The 18,462-nt window shown below is 40.4% G+C and overlaps 1 protein-coding gene across 1 annotated transcript in view; it reads left to right on the top strand.

Moving 5' to 3' along the window:
- Nucleotides 1–18,462, top strand: part of LOC116418325 (glutamate [NMDA] receptor subunit 1) — a 294,315-nt gene that overhangs the window by 123,401 nt on the left and 152,452 nt on the right. Inside the window, exon 6 of the mRNA XM_031933396.1 lies at nt 10,290–10,447. Coding sequence (XP_031789256.1) covers nt 10,290–10,447 — 158 coding nt within the window. The remainder of the gene's footprint in view (nt 1–10,289; nt 10,448–18,462) is intronic.

Genomic DNA, 18,462 nt, shown 5'->3' with positions numbered 1-18,462 from the left:
GCGCGAGCAAGCGTCGCAGAGAACGCAGAACGCGCAAGATCGCCAGAAGCGCTATTATGACGCCAAGCGTAAACCGGCGTCATACAAAGTCGGAGACTTAGTGATGAGGCAAAATCACGTGTTGTCTTCTGGAGCGGAGCAACGCTCTGCGAAGTTAGCGCCAAATGGGCCGTATAAAATAGTAGAAATATGCGGCACCAATACTTATCGACTCGTCGATGAGATGGGCGAGCAAGTAGATTTTGCACCAGCTGCGCAGCTGAAACTCTTCTATTTGTCAGCGACGGACGAAGAGTCGCAGAAGAGGAAAAAAGATGGCGACGCTCAACCTCCGAGGGACGCGAGGATAGACGTGGGCGCTAGCGAAGCACCGTCACAAAGCGAGCGAGACTCTGTCTGCGAACAGAGTGATATTGCGTCCAAAGCGAACGAAGTCGCCGACCGTCCAAAGCGAGCATAAAAGATGCGCGTGGTTGTAATAAACCCTGCGACCAAGAAGAGAGGCCGGCCAAGGAAAAAGGTGTACACGGCTAGGCGTGTGAGACCTACGCCAGAGACTCTGAAGGGTTCGCGCAACCGCGTGCATGCAACGACACCTACTAACCCGTCGGCGTCACCGCGAAAAACGCGCGCACAAAGGGCTGCCGACTTAAGCTAGAGGTTTTTGTCTGCTTAGGTATGAATCCCGAGGATCTACAGGCCGCATTCGAGAGGGTCATGGCCGCGTTGGCCCGAAAGGACGAGCGCCCTCACGTGGTGATACGTCAGGTGGGCGAAAGGGAAGACCCCTCGAGCACCTTCCCTCCCGACGACGAGGTGAAGGCGTATCTCGCCCCCGAAGAAGACAACGAAGAAGAGGGGGCGTTGGCGATATGCCGGGGCGCCGACAAATGGGCGCGCTTGCTCGAGGAGGGGCGAGCGGCGTTCTACGCCGCAGAGGAAGCGCGAGGACTGCAAGCGCCAGCTAGCTAAGGAGCGGCGTTAGCGCGCTGAAGCCGAGCGAAAGGTCGCTCGGGCGGAGGCGGCCCTCGCCAAAGCAAAAGCCTGCGCACGCCGGTTCCTGGCGCCGGGGCGAACTAGCACGCCAACCTCTAGGGTGTCGGAGAAGACGTCCCATAAATCGTGCTATATCTGCGGGCACCCCAAGGTATCGCGCAGCAACAAGTGCCCAGATGTTCGGCTACACAAGGCCAAATAAAGCCTAGTAACGGTAGTCACCGTAATAATGTGTTTTTTTTTTATCGCTTCAGCATCCCCAGATTCCTAGTCGCGGACGCGATACACGATGCTTCGGTTCGTCGCGGACGGAATGAATAGAGTCACCATCTGGTCGATAGATCGATTCTAGGGGCGGGGGGGGGGGGGGTTGTAACAAGTTGAGCACCGCGGCTAACTCGTAGCGGTATGAGTACCGCTGCGCCGCGACGAAACAGGGTAGACTCGCCTGCGCGAGGAAAAATAGGTGCGAATTCGGGAATAAGAGCGAGAGAGATAAAGATAGCAAGCGCGCGGGCTAATCCTTCAGGTGCGCACTTAGATAGCACTCGGCCTTCGGAAGGTAAACCGTAAATAGGACTTCGCTCGTGATATCGTGTGCTGTGCTGTGTCCAGCGGATCGAATTGTACCTTGTGCGTGAGTGCGACGCGGAGTCCGGATATTCCTGATCTCCCTGCTGAGCGGTCCAGCAACGTTGAGTCCTGCAGTCTGTTAGGGATCAGGAGCGTCGGCGACGAGATCGTGAAGGTTGTGTGACGCGCAGTGACTGTGATTGTGTGCATGAGAGTGTGTATTACCCGTGCGAGGACGATCCAGCACGCGCGACCTTCACGGCGATATAATCGTGCGAGCGCGATTTGTAGGCGACTCGCGTATTATTATTATTCTCTTATACTTGTAAACTCATGGTTTTGACGCGCTAGTGGAATATAACTTAGACTTATTATTTGACGTGCTTTTTCGTCATTTCTAAGCCTCGCTTGTTTACTTCCTATCCCTGTCCCTTCCTACGAATACCGCCGCCTCCGTGGGCGTTATTTATTAGTACTTATCTAACACAGTTGAGCAGCCGAGCACGCGCCAGGCAGAGCGTAGACCCAGCAAAACAGAAGCAGCTGAGACAGCTGCATACAACGGAGGTGTTTCGCGGGCGTAGAGGAGTTCTCTGCCGCATCGAGGGAACGCGATCCAGTCGTTTAACGCGTTATTCGTTTATAGAATTTAAATAAATACATAACCATCTATAAAATACATTTATAGATGGTCCTGAAGGTTCTAGAAAAACATTTTTATATAAAACTTTAATTTATTATTTTATTTCTCAAAATAAAAAAATTTGATCAATGGCATGGATTGGTATAGCTTTAATATTACTCCCTGAGGGGGTAACCAGTCATAGAACTTTTATAAATATATTAATAATTTAAACCCTTTATTAGTATCACCCACTCTCACCCCCCTTCGGATGTAGTACCTCACACATCAGTCTAATAGCTGCATGGTTTACCTAAGTGTGCGGGACATGCGTAGTGGATATACCCTACTCATCTCCTCCAACACACGAGCAGCCCCCTTCTGGTGGGTCCACCACTTCAGAGGATAGGAAAGGCTTTTATCCACTCAATAGATATTACCGGGTGGATCAAAATATGTTGTCGTTCTTCGGATGTGCTCATCTCCTCATTTACTAACCTCGGGTCACGAATTCGTCGCGTTCGCGTACTAACACTTCGCAGACCGTTTCAGTGTGCTTATCAGCGATTTTTAATAGAACTTGTCAAAAAATGCCTTTATTTATATAATACAAACAATCTTTATTTATATAATACAAACAATCTTTATTTATATAATACAAACAATCTTTATTTATATAATACAAACAATCTTTATTTATATAATACAAACAATCAAGCATAGACAAGATCACTTTAATAATACAATAATATAATATGTACCACAATATTGCTTTCTCAAGAAAAAATAATAATATATCACGATATTTAGAATTAAGAGGTTGCCGGTGCATATTCTGCGTTCCGGAGCATTAACTGTTACTAGGTGGCCAGGGTAGCCGATGACAAGGTGCAGGTATTTTGCAGTGTCTTAGTGTAAAAATTATTCAAGGGCGGTGTCTAGGTGTACAGAGTAGCTGATGACGAAGTTTAGGTGGTGCGATTCATGGTTTTCAGTGTCTAGGTAAATAAATCATATGGGAACAGCGTCTAGGTGTACAAGGTGGCCGATGACGAGGTCTAGGTAGTGCGCTCCGTAGTTTTTAGTGTCTAGGTAAATAAATCATACTAGAACGGCGTCTAGGTGTACCGAGTAGCCGAAGACGAGGTCTAGGTAGTTTGCACCATTGTTTTTAATGTCTAGGTGTAAAAATCATTCGATTGTGGTGTATAGGTATACAGGGTGGCCAATGACGAGGTCTAGGTGATGCACTTTATAGATATTGGTGTATGAGTGTAATAATAATATTCGCGGACAGTGTCAATTTATACCTATTCATATTTTCTTAACATACATTATCAATCATAGCTACCAAACTAATATTTTGCCACCGAACAAATTAGTGTTTTTATGTTAGTGATAAAAATGTTACAAAAAAGTTATAGTCGAAAGGTGCTAAAAATGCTTATATTTTATTCCTGGATAAATATTAAATACTCAAAAAAATTTACCAAAAATGACCGAAATCTCTAAGAAAAATGGGCTTTTAAAAAAGTAAAAGGTGAGTCGAGTTTGATATTTTCCGCAACAAAATTACAGATAAAAAAGAACTGAGATTAATCAAAAAATAAATATATGTTATAATATATAAATATATATAATTATATTATATTTAATTATAATAAAGCAGAAAAATTGTTTTGTTCAATCAAGGGCTTACTTAACTTAAAGTTAAGTTGCATGATGATCCATTAGGAACAACTCTCAAGATACTTTCTACGTAACTTGCCATGCCCGTTTCATTTTGTTTTCTGGTAAACTAAAATTTTCTTTTTATGTATTAGAACGTCATATTAACACTATAAGTACAATAAAAAGGGCATAGCAAGTTACGTAGAAAGTATCTTGAGAATTGTTCCTAATGGATCATCATGCAACTTAACTTTAAGTTAAGTATTATGATTAAATATAATAAACTTGACTTTGTTTGATTGATCTCAGTTCTTTTTTATCTGTAATTTCGTTGCGGAAAATATTAAACTCGCCTAACCTTTTACTTTTTTAAAAGTAAATTGTTTTAGATAACACGTACAACCAATTGTAGTCAAACTAAGGGATCTGTGGAATAGAAAAACAGAACATAAGTACTCTTATGTTCCAATTTTAAACACTTTAAAACCATGCTGTCGTTTATAACTGTTCGAAAATATTGTGATGCTACAATAGTTCATAGTAAAAGAGAATTATTTGATATTTCACATGGCAAGGTTTGTAGCAACCACTTTTTTCGCGTCGCAACGGCTTGAGCTGCTCTTGGAGATGTACAACCAGTCCCTGGTGCAGGGAGTTTTTCGCTCGCGGTGGAAAAGAGCGAGACTTGTACTGATTGAAAAACCGAAAAAAGATGCGGATACGGATACTTCCTATAGGCCATTGAGTCTTTTAGGCACAATGGGAAAGACGGGGGAAGCACTGGTTAAACCGCGAATACTAAGTGCTGTACGCAAAGCAGGAGACCTTTCCGATAAACAGTATGGCTTTAGAAAAGGATGATCCACCATAGGGGCCGTTAGAGAGGTAACAGACACGGTAAAGAAAGTAGAGGAAGCTAGACACGCGACTAGAGACATCGTGATTCTGGTAACGTTAGACGTAAAAAACGCGTTTAACTCGGCAAGATGGACCGACATACTTGCTGCCTTAGAATCATTCGGTATGCCGCGATACATTATGCGTCTTACGGAAGATTATCCGAGGGACCGGGTTATCGAGTATGGCACGAAAGAAGGGCGCAAAAGAAGGCATATAACTGCAGGAGTTGCGCAGGGTTCGATCTTGGTGCCAGACTTCTGGGGTATCTTGTACGATGGGCTTCTGAAACTCGAAATGCCGGGGGACGTGATGCTCGTTGGATACGCCGACGACGTGGCCACCGTTATAACAGCACAGAATGTGGGCATCGCGCAAGCAAAGTTAAACGCGATCATGAGCAGAGTGCTATGGTGGATGGCGAACCACGGATTGACTTTAGCACTTGATAAGACCGAAATTGTCCTATTGACAGGAAAGACCATCATACCCATGAAGGTAGGCAGCTAGACTATAACGACGAAACCATCAGCCAAGTATCTAGGAATAACTCTAGACACGAAGTTGAACTACAGGGAGCACCTAGATCGCGTCTGTAAAAAAGCCACGACTAGAATAGCGCAACTTAGCCGACTCATGGCTAACGTCCGTGGGCCTAGGCCAACAGTTAGGCGGCTACTCATGGCGACCACTAACTCTATCCTGTTATATGGAGCAGAGGTGTGGGCCGACGCTATGACTATGAATAAGTATCGGGAAAAGATAACGGCTGTACAGCGAAGGGGGGCCCTTAGAATAGCATGCTCCTACCGGACGGTCGCGGCCGAGGTATCGATGGTAATCGCGGGGGTAATCCCCGTAGATCTTCTTGCGATTGAACGCAAGCGGATCTGCGAGGCTCGTTTAGCGTTGAATAGCACCTCAATTGCCGCGGAAGAAAGAGAAATAACAATGCGCAATTGGCAGACTAGGTGGACCGATTGTCCAAAGGCTAGATGGACTAGGACCCTTATAAAAGATGTGGTCCCGTGGGTGGACAGGAAATGGGGGGAGGTCAACTTTTACCTTACCCAGTTTTTCTCCGGTCACGAATACTTTAGGAGCGACCTGTTCGCGATGAACAGGGTGGCAACACGGGGGTGTAAATACTGCGGTGACGAACGGGAAGACACACGTTTTTTGACTGTCCTCACTGTGCTGAAAAGCATAGAGCACTGGAGCTGACTATAGTGGCGTTCACGCTCGAGACTGTAGTTGAAACGATGCTTGACAGCAAGCAGAACTGGGACGATATAACGGCGTACGTGGAGACGGTTCTCCGCGCGAAAAACAATGACGGTTGTTTACAAGACTAGTTGACGGCTAGCACAGCTTAAGAAAGGCGACCACCCGAAGGAATGCGAAAGCGGTTACCGGGGGGTTTTTTCGCGGCCCTACGAGAGGTGGAGTTTTAGTGAGTATACCTGGCGTTGTCCCGCGCCAGGAGAGTCTCACACACGAGGAGCCTCGCACGGCTCCAGTCATGGTGCATTAAGCATTTCTCCAACTCTCCGGATAAACAAAAAAAAAAAAGCTAAGCTAAAGTAATCTAGGATCAAACAAAGCCTTTTTCGTCATACGTGCACGAAAAAGGCCACTTTCCATGCATGTAAAATGAATGGAAAATCGAGTTTTTCTTAGCAGCGGGAAAAAACAGTAAATTTTTCTGGAAAAAATTACTCCCTTGGGAGGAAAACGTCTTACGGCGCCCTCGACTCCTACTCGTGCTCAAAACATCACCCTCGCTAGAAAAAGCCAATTCCCCCCCCCCCCCCCCCCTAGTTGCACAATATAATATTTCTACTTTGACAGAGGAATAAGAGGGAAACAGGTTTTTACAAACTCAGCGTCTTCTCTCAAATTACAGTCACCGTATAAAGACATAGTAATAATAGATGAAATAATTTTCATATCAGACTGTAAATGTGACTCATCTAATCAGTACAAAGAAATGTTCCACACTATAGAGTTACCTGTGCTGTCGGAATTACGTGCCCGGCTAGGCTCAACTCAACAGAGAAAATGTCGTACATAAGAGAAAAAAATGCAACAACGGATAGATTTATGACAGCAAGACAAATATTAGTACGGAACTGGTGGAATAGTGAGAAATATGAAAAGTGCCATCATACAAAGTTAGAAAATAATATTTTAAATGCAAAGTTTTTTCTTTACAATACCAAATTACAACACAAATACATAGAATATAACAAATTGTGCAATATAATCTGATTTAATGAGATCTTTAATGTCGTCGTAGCATTACTCGTATAAAAGACCAAATCATGAAATCACTTACTAATGATTAAGATAGTGTTAACAAAATTTTTATATATTAATATTAAAAGGATTATATGTCAATGTTAAATTTTTTTTTATTAGAAAATAATAATAATATATATTGTCATTAGAGTTGGGACGAAGAGAGTCTAAGGATTCTTGTAACCCGACCTACGTTTCTATGAATGAAAAGTGTGGTATGAACTGTGTCTGGAAGTCCGACGTGGTTTTATGTTATCCTTAAGCATGCATAGAGATTGTATGGTATGTTGTATGACTGCACGTTATTGCTGAAGAAATAGCAATAACTAACCAGTACTCATTTATTTTTAGTATTGTTAATCTGGACCTGCGAACAGAAAATATTGTTTTTCTCTGCATGATTGCGTCGTTATAGTGTGTTATTGTGCAAATAATATCAACTCTGTATAGAATGCAATTGTTTTGTAACTCTGGAGTTAAGTAAATAAATAAATAAATGAATGAACGAATAAAAGTCCCTCACCACTGATGGTGTTGCATTCTTTTTAACGGTGAAGTGCTGTGCCCTTCTCTAGGCTTCCAGAAAGATGCCTTAAGCAAAAGAGGAGCTGAAGATATTAATTAAACAATTTCCAATGACAGGAAGTGCCTTGATGATCACCTGGTGAGGAATTACATCCTCCCCCTGCTTGTGAGGAGAAATGAGAAACTGCAATGACCACATTACTAAAAGTGATCGGCTTGAAACAAAAGCCTTCCTTACTTGCCGTCACAATAAGGTCCATTGCATTATAGAATTTGTTAAGGGGATAGGTAAATACTCCGGCAAAGTGCTCGTTGAGTGACCCCATCGAGAAACCGTAAAGTTCCTTCTCTTTTCTCTTGGGTAGGAGGCCGAGGTTGCGCATTTCCTTCCAAATGTTTTTATTCACATTAAGGGCATCAGAGAGATGTTGCCTCACATAGGTGTTTCGCTCCTTACTGATGCGCACGTCGACCTTATCGCTGAGCCGAAGCAACTCATGGAACAGTTGATCATTTCCCGTGCGTTCATAGCTTTGATCCAGGAAGCATATTTCCGATTTAGACAAACCAAGAGAGAGAGAGAGAGAGAGAGAGAGAGAGAGAGAGAGTACTCACATCCCTCCGATTTCCAGCCGAATCGGCTCATGCAGGCTTATGACGGTGAGCGCTCGCGCGTTTTCTTGTTGCGCGCTTTTATTCTGCACTGGGATTCTCTCTACTCTGACTATTTAGATACCGCAGTATTTTCCTATTTTCATTTACGCGACTCTAAATTTTAATGTCGATGCGGTAACACAACACTCTCCCAAACCAGGTACAATTAAAGTTTAAATTAGTTCTCGTGATAAATGCAGCAGAAAAAAATAATTTACAATTGGAAGCCACTCCTACTTAGGGACAGAACTAATGGATAATTAGTCCAAGATGCCTTGATAATGATCTTAATGACCTCATGAATATAGTATAACATACCTTTTGCTTATATATTCGGGTTCCAATTAAAAGCTTGTGCCAAAATACATTGTTACAGTGCACCCCGGATTAGAAGCCACCCTTCTAAAAGGTGTAATTAGTCTCAGTTTGGATTCTTCTTAAATCGGCCGTTTGCTTCTCATCATCGTTCTCCCCTTAGGTACAGTTTCGTGGGGTTTATTTAGGGCTTGAGTCAAAATTAGTAAAAATACAGTGGAAACAAAATGTTTTTAATTGAGAGCCCCCTAAAGTAATATTTTTATAACGAATGATTCGTCTAATATAAACACACACCCGAAGTACTTTAGGATTTATAGTATCTTGGCACACGTTTTGCTTATTCATTCGGGTGTCAATCAAAAGCTTGACGCTGGTAAGTTGAAGTATACAAAGTATACGAACGATGATGGCGCGGGTAGCGCCCCTATTATACTTTAATATTGATATCTCTTACCCGCATTATTGTTACACCATTATTATTATATCATTATTGCATATCATTATTGTTGCACCTATACCCGTTTTGGTGGTTTAGAGGGTTAATCTTTTTTTTAACTTATACTTTTTGTGCTCTTTACGCTGGTATAGGTTTCATAGGTCATGTCTTAAGTCTACGTCTTCACCTAACCTAAAAATAATTAAAAATATAAATTTTCAAATATTTAATTTTTTTTAATATTATATTTTAGATTCATTATTTATTAACTCATTATTTAATTATATTGTTCGTATTATTATTCATTTATTATTCATGCTAAATGCTATTATTACCTAATGTATTATTTAGTATAAAGAATTAAGGAAATTAAAATTTTTTGACGGCGACGAGATTTGAACCTGGACCTCCAGCTTGATAGTCAAGTACACTAACTACTCATTCAAACAGGACTCATGTGTACACAGAATTTCGGATCGAATATATCAACTACTTTATATATTAACTTAAGTTAATAATATATGAACAATAATTAATAAATAAAATTAGCAATACTTGCATAATGTAACCAAACATCTGATTATTAGATAAGTCAATTTGTACCTTTTGAAATTTGCATTATTTTCCGCGCGAAATCACTCCAACATCGAGTGATTTAGAGCAGGAGAATTTTATCACTCAATTACTTTGTCATTTTTATGACTCTATAGCTAGAGTGATAGAAAATCACTCTATAAGAGTGATTTGGATCATGTTATGACGCAAACTTGAGTGATCTTACGGATAACTTCTTTCTAGAGTGCAAAAATAAGGAAATTTAGACAGTAAAAAGAGCGGTAAAATTTTGTAAATTTTCAAAATTTTTTTAAATTCAAAATTTTTAAGATATTTGAATCTGAACATTTTTTAAGTTTTCAAAATTTTGCTTTTTTAGGCAGGCTTAAAAAAGCGCTATCGATGCTCTAATTATAAAAAGCACAGTACACAACAAGGGGCGAAAGTTGGCTTTTTTAATCGAGGATGATGATTGAGCACTCGTGTCCGTCTCGGGTGTCTGCGGCGTCTTCGATTCCTACTCGTGCTTAATCGTCATCCTCGATTGAAAAAGCCAACTTCCGCCCCTAGTTGTGTAATGTACTATTTTTGACTAAAAATGCATTCAAACACATTTCCTACATGTTTTTATACAAACTTTTAAATTACTATTACAAGGCTTTCTTAGGAAGGAAGCAAAATTATCTATTCAAAAAAATTGAAATAACCATGATCAAACTTTTGTTTTATTTATGTACTTAGTTACGGAATACTATGGAAAACTTAACCTGTGCCACTGTGAAAGGATCAGCAGTAGATATGTATTTTCGAAGACAAGTAGAATTATCTAACATGTATCGAACAATGGAAGCTAATAACTACAATACTGCTGAAGAAGCAATAAGAGATGTCAAAATAGGGTATGTTTTTTATAAACATTTAATAATTGATTTTTATAACACGTAAATCGAACACACGCTTTTCGCTTACGGAACGTGAAGCAAAAGTAGAGTTTTTTAAGCCTAAGGCTGTAACGGGGTTATTTATTCTCGTGTATAAACGTTGATTGAAAATCCATTTATCGACGGTGTTGCGAGAGGAAATCATAGCAGCTAGTTGCAAGCCTCTTATAGGAATGAGAGAAGCGCAGGAAAAGGTAGAGTCAGGGACGAAATAACAAGAGCGAATTAGATCTAGAGTTAGCTTTATCTAACGCAAGAACAGTGTACAAAAGCGCGAGGCAAAAGAGAGACGAAGCAGGGCCAGTAATGCAGAGAGAGAATAGCGATTAAGCAGGTACTTACATTCGCACTCGTGCAGACTTGCAACAGATGCCTCGTGGGCTCGACTGCAGTGGCACAAAGGGATGTCCACGGCCTAAGCTGGGCAGCGAGAAAGATGCCTTGTGGCCTTGAGTGTGTGGCAGGGTACCGCGGGAAGACAAGCTGCAATCAGCGCACTGCTCGTTGTCGGTACAAAGAGCGGACTCTTTAAAGGCGTTATTCCACCCAGCGACCCTCGAGGGACACGCCTTTGCAGCAGCAACAATCCTCCAGGATACGCAAGCACGCAGTTGACAAAGCTAAGCAATAAAAAAATTCGACTATTAGGATCGGTGGTCGAAAGCTAATTGTCGCAACAGCGTGGAACGCGATAGCATAGGGAGCGCGGGCTCTCTCTCTCTCTCTCTCTCTCTCTCTCTCTCTCTCTGCGCTCGTAGGGCTCTCTGCTCTCTCACATACCTTGCTGCTAAAAGAATACATGTTATAATATATACATATAAATATACTTAGATGTATTGTGGGAAAGAGGGACATAACGAGTACACGAGAGTAAACTCATTATAAGGCAAAAGGCCTTTTTAATGATTTTGTGTGTATACATGCGTATAAATACACCCATACATACATACATACATACATACAGGGTGTTTCATTTTAATCCGACCACGACAAAAAACCATGGAAAAACTAATTTTAACGAAAAATGACCTTAACAAAAGTTGAAGGGGGTAAAGGGGGCCATCGAATGACACAAACACCTATGACCTTGAACTCGATTTTTAAGGTAATTTGAGGGTAATTGTAATTTGTTTAAATAGGAACCTCTATTTTAGACCTTGGCATCGGATAGAGCGGAAAAAATTACGTCGCAAAGGATATTTTAAGTTTGCTTTGGTGACCTTAGGAAGGTCAATTCAAGGTCAAATAACAAAAAATCTGCTAAACAGCTGTTTGTCTGGTTTTATTTTACTGATGTCGAAAGATGACCTTGACAAAAGTTGAAGGGAGCAAAAGGGGCCATCTAATGACACCAACACCTTTGACCTTGAACTCGATTTTCAAGGTCATTTGAAGGTCATTGTAAATGTTGTTGAAAATTACGTCGGAAATGACATTTCAAGTTTGCCTTAGTGACCTTGAGAAAGTCAATTAGTAAGTATCAGCCTAAGATTGTTTTCCTTTCAATTTTTTCGTAGAATTATCATTTTGTTATTGTAATAAACATTAAGAGAATAATTGACTTAAAATGAGATTATGCTTTGCTGACTTTAAAGCCATTTTGTAAGGTCAAAAGTGCAAAAATGCAATATCAAATGTTATGTGAAGTCCATATTTATATCCTAACTTTAGCGTTACCCAGGAACAACGACGTGGACGTAATAGGATTGTGTTCCCTTTGGGGTGCTTGATTAGAGTGTGTCCCCTTGCCTCTCACTTTTCGGGGTGCTTGATTAGAGTGAGTCCCCTTGCCTCTCACTTTTCGGGGTGCTTGATTAGAGTGAGTCCCCTTGCCTCTCACTTTTCGGGGTGCTTAATTAGAGTGAGTCCCCTTGCCTCTCACTTTTGCTTAAAATTCAACGCAGGTGCTCAAAGACACCACCATTTTGTTGGATACACAATTCAATTCGCTGCTGAAAATGTTCTACTGTTCTGAGTAATACAGCTCTTGGGATGTTTTCACAAGCGGTTTGAATTCTGTGGATCATATCTTCCCTTGTTGTATTTTCATGTTCATAAACAACATCTTTCAAATACTCCCACAAATAGAAATCGGGTGATGTCATATCTGGAGATCTCGGTGGCCATCGAACACCCAAATCTCCACGCCCAGTGCGTCCAATCCACCTGTCACGGTAATTTTGATTAAGATATTGTCTAACTATTCGAGCATAGTGCGCAGGAGCTCCATCTAATTGAATCCACATTCTCGCTCTTGTGTATAAATCTACTTCTTCAAGAAGTACTGGAAGACGTTCTCTCAGGAACTGTAAAAAATTATGGCCATTTACATTTTCATCGAAAAAGTATGGGCCTACAAGGTATCCGTTAACAATTCCATACCAAACATCAAGACTCCAACGATTTTGGTTATCTATCTGACTGTACCAATGCGGATTAACATTCGACCAATAATGACCGTTGTGTCGGTTAAGCTCTCCATTGCTTTTGAATTTTGCTTCATCAGAAAACATTACGTATTGAAAAAAGTGACGATCATTAGCAATCATTTGTCGTGCCCATTGGCAAAACTGTAGCCTTAACCTCATATCAGCAAGTGTGAGATCCTGAGTCAAAGTAATATGATATGGATGATAACGTTGACTTCTCAGTATTCTCCAAGCAGTAGCCATAGGTATACCACTTTGCCTTTGAATTTCACGGGTACTAACGTGGGGATTCAAATGAACCATTGCTAAAACGACCATTACACGAAGATCATCTTCGTTGTAATTACGACGTTCTCTAACCCGTGCTAGTTGCCCTTGTTGAGCTCTACGGTAAATCTCACGAATCGTTGTATGACTTGGATGTCTTCTATCGGGATATTGAATTCGATACAAGGCTGCAGCTTGTCGATAATTACGTCTAGATTCACCAAGAATCAATAAAATATCAACCCTTTCAGCGGCTGGATAATCAGCCATTGTTACAAATTTATAACAAGTTCAATAAAAAATTTTGTTTTTACCAAACTGAACAAATTAGATAGCTTTCGATGAGAAATAAATTTTAATAGAAAAAATAAAGGTCAATGAATGAAAAAGAGAAAATGTTAAACAAATGATATTTGATTAGTTTGGCTAATCAATAACTATTCAATAACTAGTAAACTATTGAATACTAAGTGTAAGTAACAATGAGTAGAGGATAAATTCATATGAAAAGAGATCTCTTATTAGAAAAATTGTCTATTTCAACAATGAGTCGCGGGAAAATTCAACATGAAAAATCATCTTTACAAAATAAATTATTTATTTCAACAATAAATTCAGGCAAAATTCGATGAGAAAAATTAGTAGCCAATTGTGTCCACGTCGTTCCTGAGTAACGCTAAAGATAGGATAAAAATTCGCTTACGAAAACATCCCAAGAACTGAATAGAATCCAAAAAAATGGTGGTGTCTTCGGGCACCTACATTCAAATCTGTACATAATAAAAGTGAGAGGCAAGGAGACTCACTCTAATCAAGCACCCCAAAGGGAACACAATCCTATTACGGCCACGTCGTTGTTTCTGGGCAACACTAAAGTTAGGTTATAAATATGGACTCCACATAACATTTGATATTGCATTTTTGCACTTTTGACCTTACAAAATGGCTTTGAAGTCAGCAAAGCATAATCACATTTTAAGTCAATTATTCTCTTAATGTTTATTACAATAACAAAATGATAATTCTACGAAAAAATTGAAAGGAAAACAATCTTAGGCTGATACTTCTTATTTGACCTTGAATTGACCTTCTGAAGGTCACCAAAGCAAACTTAAAATATCCTTTGCGACGTAATTTTTTCCGCTCTATCCGATTCCAAGGTCTAAAATAGAGGTTCCTATTTAAAAAAATCACAATTACCCTCAAATGACCTTGAAAATCGAGTTCAAGGTCATAGGTGTTTGTGTCATTCGATGGCCTCCTTTACCCCCTTCAACTTTTGTTAAGGTCATTTTTCGTTAAAATTAGTTTTTCCATGTTTTTTTGTCGTGGTCGGATTAAAATGAAACACCCTGTATATATATATATATATATATATATATATATATATATATATATAATGAAAATAGAAAGAGAAAGTATATTATACTGGTGTATTCACATTATAATTTCTCTCTCTCTCTCTCTCTCTCTCTCTCTCTCTAAATAGGGTATTTCACAGGCGTCGAGGAGTTCTCTGCCGCAACGAGGGAGCGCGATCTTATTGTGTAGCGCTTTGTTCGTAGAAAAAGTACACCCTGTAACTATATATACTAAATCTATATATAGGGTGGCGCTTATTTCCCAAAGTGCTCGAATACCGGCTCCCATGTCGGAAATCACTTCCTTATTCCTAAAAACTATGAATGCAACATTAAAATACAGTTGAAATACAAGTTTTTAACACGAACCAGTTTTTAAAAAACAGTTTTTTGCGCATTTTTTCACAATTCTCATGCCCTGCTCAGACGGGTCAATTTTTTTTACATTTTGATCTTCATCATCCGACGGATGGCTTTGCAGTGATTCTACAATTTTCTCTTTAACGGTGATTTCAACATTATTGTCAAAGAGAGAAATAACACTGAGTTCTGGTGACAAATACCACAAGTGGTTTCGAAATTAATGTAAATTAGCATCAGATATGTATGTATCTACATCATCGAAATTAATTAATTTTATCAAATTCAAATCATTGTTTGGAGCGGTAATAGCAGAAGGAGCAGTGTACCATTAAATTATATATCTAAGTACAATGAATTTACAAATGGCATATAATTTTACTACATCTCTTTTATTCACCTAGAAAGATTTTCTGAATAAATAGATTTTTAATGAATAGATGGCTTTAGCCATCCAGCGGGCATGGTGGAACGCTCTTGGCTTCTTAATTGTCATTCCTTCTCCAACACCTAAAAATACTTAACAGAGCTCTAATAGTTCTTCATAATTACATGCTGTTCTTGTAAAAAATTATTTATATATTGAATTAAACGAGGAATTTCACTCTTCAAACATGTGCCTAGTCCAGCTTATCCATTTTTGTAAGAATCGTGATCTAAATTCAGCCATTCATCTCGAAACCTTTTGAATTTAGGCACATTAGGACCACTAGTGCTAGGAAATTTTGTTTCGAATGCTACTCTCAATAGAAGTTCAAGAATATGACGGCGACATGCTAAATAAATCAGATCTTTTACCATTAACTGCTGTAAGATTACCGCTTTACCACCTTTGAACCGTAAATTTACATTCGCTGTGTCACAGCACAGTGCATTTGTTAAGCCTAATAATCCCCCAATCTTTCAAAGATGCATAAATTACTGAAGCTGTTGTAGCCGCTTTCTGGTCTTGCAATGAAGATGCATTTATAATTTTTATAAATTTATCACTGGATACCAAAAATGGCAATCGATCTATTTTCTTGCGAGCCATTTCATCCGAAATGAGTTAGCAATCCCAGTGAACAACTAAAAAATTTACGAATGTGTTGTTACGTCGGAATGTGCGTAACCCACCAATATACTTACGGTGTCGAGTCCCTATCTTCGGCTATTATTTATTATTTTTATTTATTCAAAAGAAATCCCTTTTGGCTACCGCAGACGCGGTCACTGCCTTCCGAGAAAGGGAGCCGGATAACGAAATCACTTTAAAGCCGTTAGAATTTTAAGAGCAACTACGATTTTATTCACTATTAGAAAAGAAAGAGAAAAGTACCTTTTACAATATGTGTGGGTGGGTGTGTGTGTGTGTGTGTGTGTGTGTGTGTGTGTGTGTGTGTGTGTGGATGTATCGATGTCTCAGCAGGAAGCTGCAGCTGTGGGTCCTTGGCGCTCTGGAGCCTGGCGTCGGTGGTTCAGTGCGGTCAGGCTGGTGTGCGTCTCGGTCCTCCTAGCTTGTCCCTCGTTGAAGCAGGTGTTGACAGATGAATGCTCCGATGTGTCGGCTCTCTTTCCGTGATGAGAGAGGACGGTGAAAGTGGCGCTTGTCTTATTCTTGACACGATCTAGTTTTATTGTGGCGACAAAGTTCGTCCGCGCTGTTCTGGCTCGCGACTAACTGATTCAATAGTATAACTGATTTGAATAGTATAACTGATATCGACTGGATCTGGCGACTAGCAGCGATTCGTTTAGTATGACGAGTTCAAGGAAACTGACTATCTGCACCCTTTTGTTCCCGGCCTTTATATACTGGAAATTCTGTAGCCTTGATTTTCCATATTCGGAGTGCCTAATATTCTCACGACTTTTCTCTTGATTTTGCGTGACCTCGTAAAATTTTTATTACCTTGAGTTTTTAGGAAAAGCGTCTTGTGACAGCTCTCCTTCTGCTTTTCATCGCCTGCGTACTGTCAACGTATTCAATTGCATATATATTTTCACTTGATTCGTCATTTATTTCTTGAATATTAAACTCATCACTTTCTATAACGTCACGATCATTAGTATCGAAATGCACATAAATATTTTCCAAATTCTGATTAACATAAATATTTTCATCTCGTGTACAAATATTTTCATTATCTTTTTCATCAATAAATTCCTTATTTTCTTTAATTAATTCACTATTTTCTTCAATTAATTTATCATTTCCTTAATCAAATATATTTCGTGTATCATCGACATAAGAATCATCATAACCGCGGTCTGTCTCCCCTCCTTCACTCAGATCGCTTCTCAATCGTGTATTTTTAGACTCACTTGTTACCCTTGGTTTCGTATCTATCGGTTCTATTTCCGATACCTTTCAAAAGGAATTATTTGTCCATTAACTTCAATATAATTTTCAAAATAATTAATTGTTTGCCAGTTTGTAACGCGGCAACGGGCCTTGTGCACGGTGGTCACGAAGATGACCCAGAGAGACCAAGCATTTTCTCTATCTGTTAAAATACTACGCCATGGCTATTCCTCGATGACGCTGGTGTCGCCCACGGACGTTTGCCATCGGTGCAATGTCGACTCTTTGCAATGCAGCTAAGTTACTCGTCTACACATAATGTACGGCGAGTGAAGCTCGCCGCGCTTTCTCCGCGCACGGAGTTGCTCGGCTGCCAACGGCGACGACGATGCCGTGGCTATATCCCAGTCCAACCCTGTCTAGTCCGCGAACAGGAGATAGGAAGGACGGGGTTCGTAACAGCAAAAAGCGCAACTTATGAATAGAATAGTTGCATATATTGATCAATTCAATTGTTTACAATAGTCACGCGCGTCGCGTGGGAGGACACGGTGTCCGGTAGACGAGCCAAGGATTCGGTGGCAAAAATCTCGGCTTCGGCGTCTTTATAGTCGCGTGAAGAAATTCGTGAGATATATGGAGATGCGAAGAACGCGTCGAGCACGATCTCCGGTGACCAAGGTCAAATGACAGAATCCGGTCGAGGAGGCGTCCCTCTTAGCCATGCTGCTATACTCCCCGAAATGCTGCTGGGTATCTGCTTCTGGACGTGAAGCTGGGATCAAAGGTGTCAACCATGGGAGTTGATTGCTCGGATGATGCTCGTCGATACGATACGTTTACCGGGATACTTTAGTTTGGTCTCTGCGCACGTGTTTTCTGGTCGCAAGCTCGAAATAGTCTACCTTTACGCGCAGTGTCTCATGCGCGCCTTCGCGCACGACTTGGCAATACCGCTTGCATGCCGAGCTAACATCGCGCGACTAAACGAGCACGCGCAATATGAATTTGCGACCGCTTGTTACAGAATAAAGTATTGAAAATACACAAATAAAATAAATCATTGTACTGGCCTGGAAAAAATAGAACTTTTAACATAATGAATAATATGTTTTACTATAAATGTTAGATAATAACGCGTTTTTTGAAATGTTTTAACGTTATTTTGAAGGTGGCTGAGAGGTTCGCTAAAGAGGGGCTGAGGGGGGCGAGGGGGGGGGGGGGGCTGAATCTCACCTTGGCTCAAAACAGCTATATAATATAGGTAGATGT

This window comes from Nasonia vitripennis, unplaced genomic scaffold (assembly GCF_009193385.2).
Source record: "Nasonia vitripennis strain AsymCx unplaced genomic scaffold, Nvit_psr_1.1 unplaced0186, whole genome shotgun sequence".
NCBI lineage: Eukaryota > Metazoa > Arthropoda > Insecta > Hymenoptera > Pteromalidae > Nasonia > Nasonia vitripennis.
This window is presented reverse-complemented; position numbering and strand designations above follow the sequence as displayed.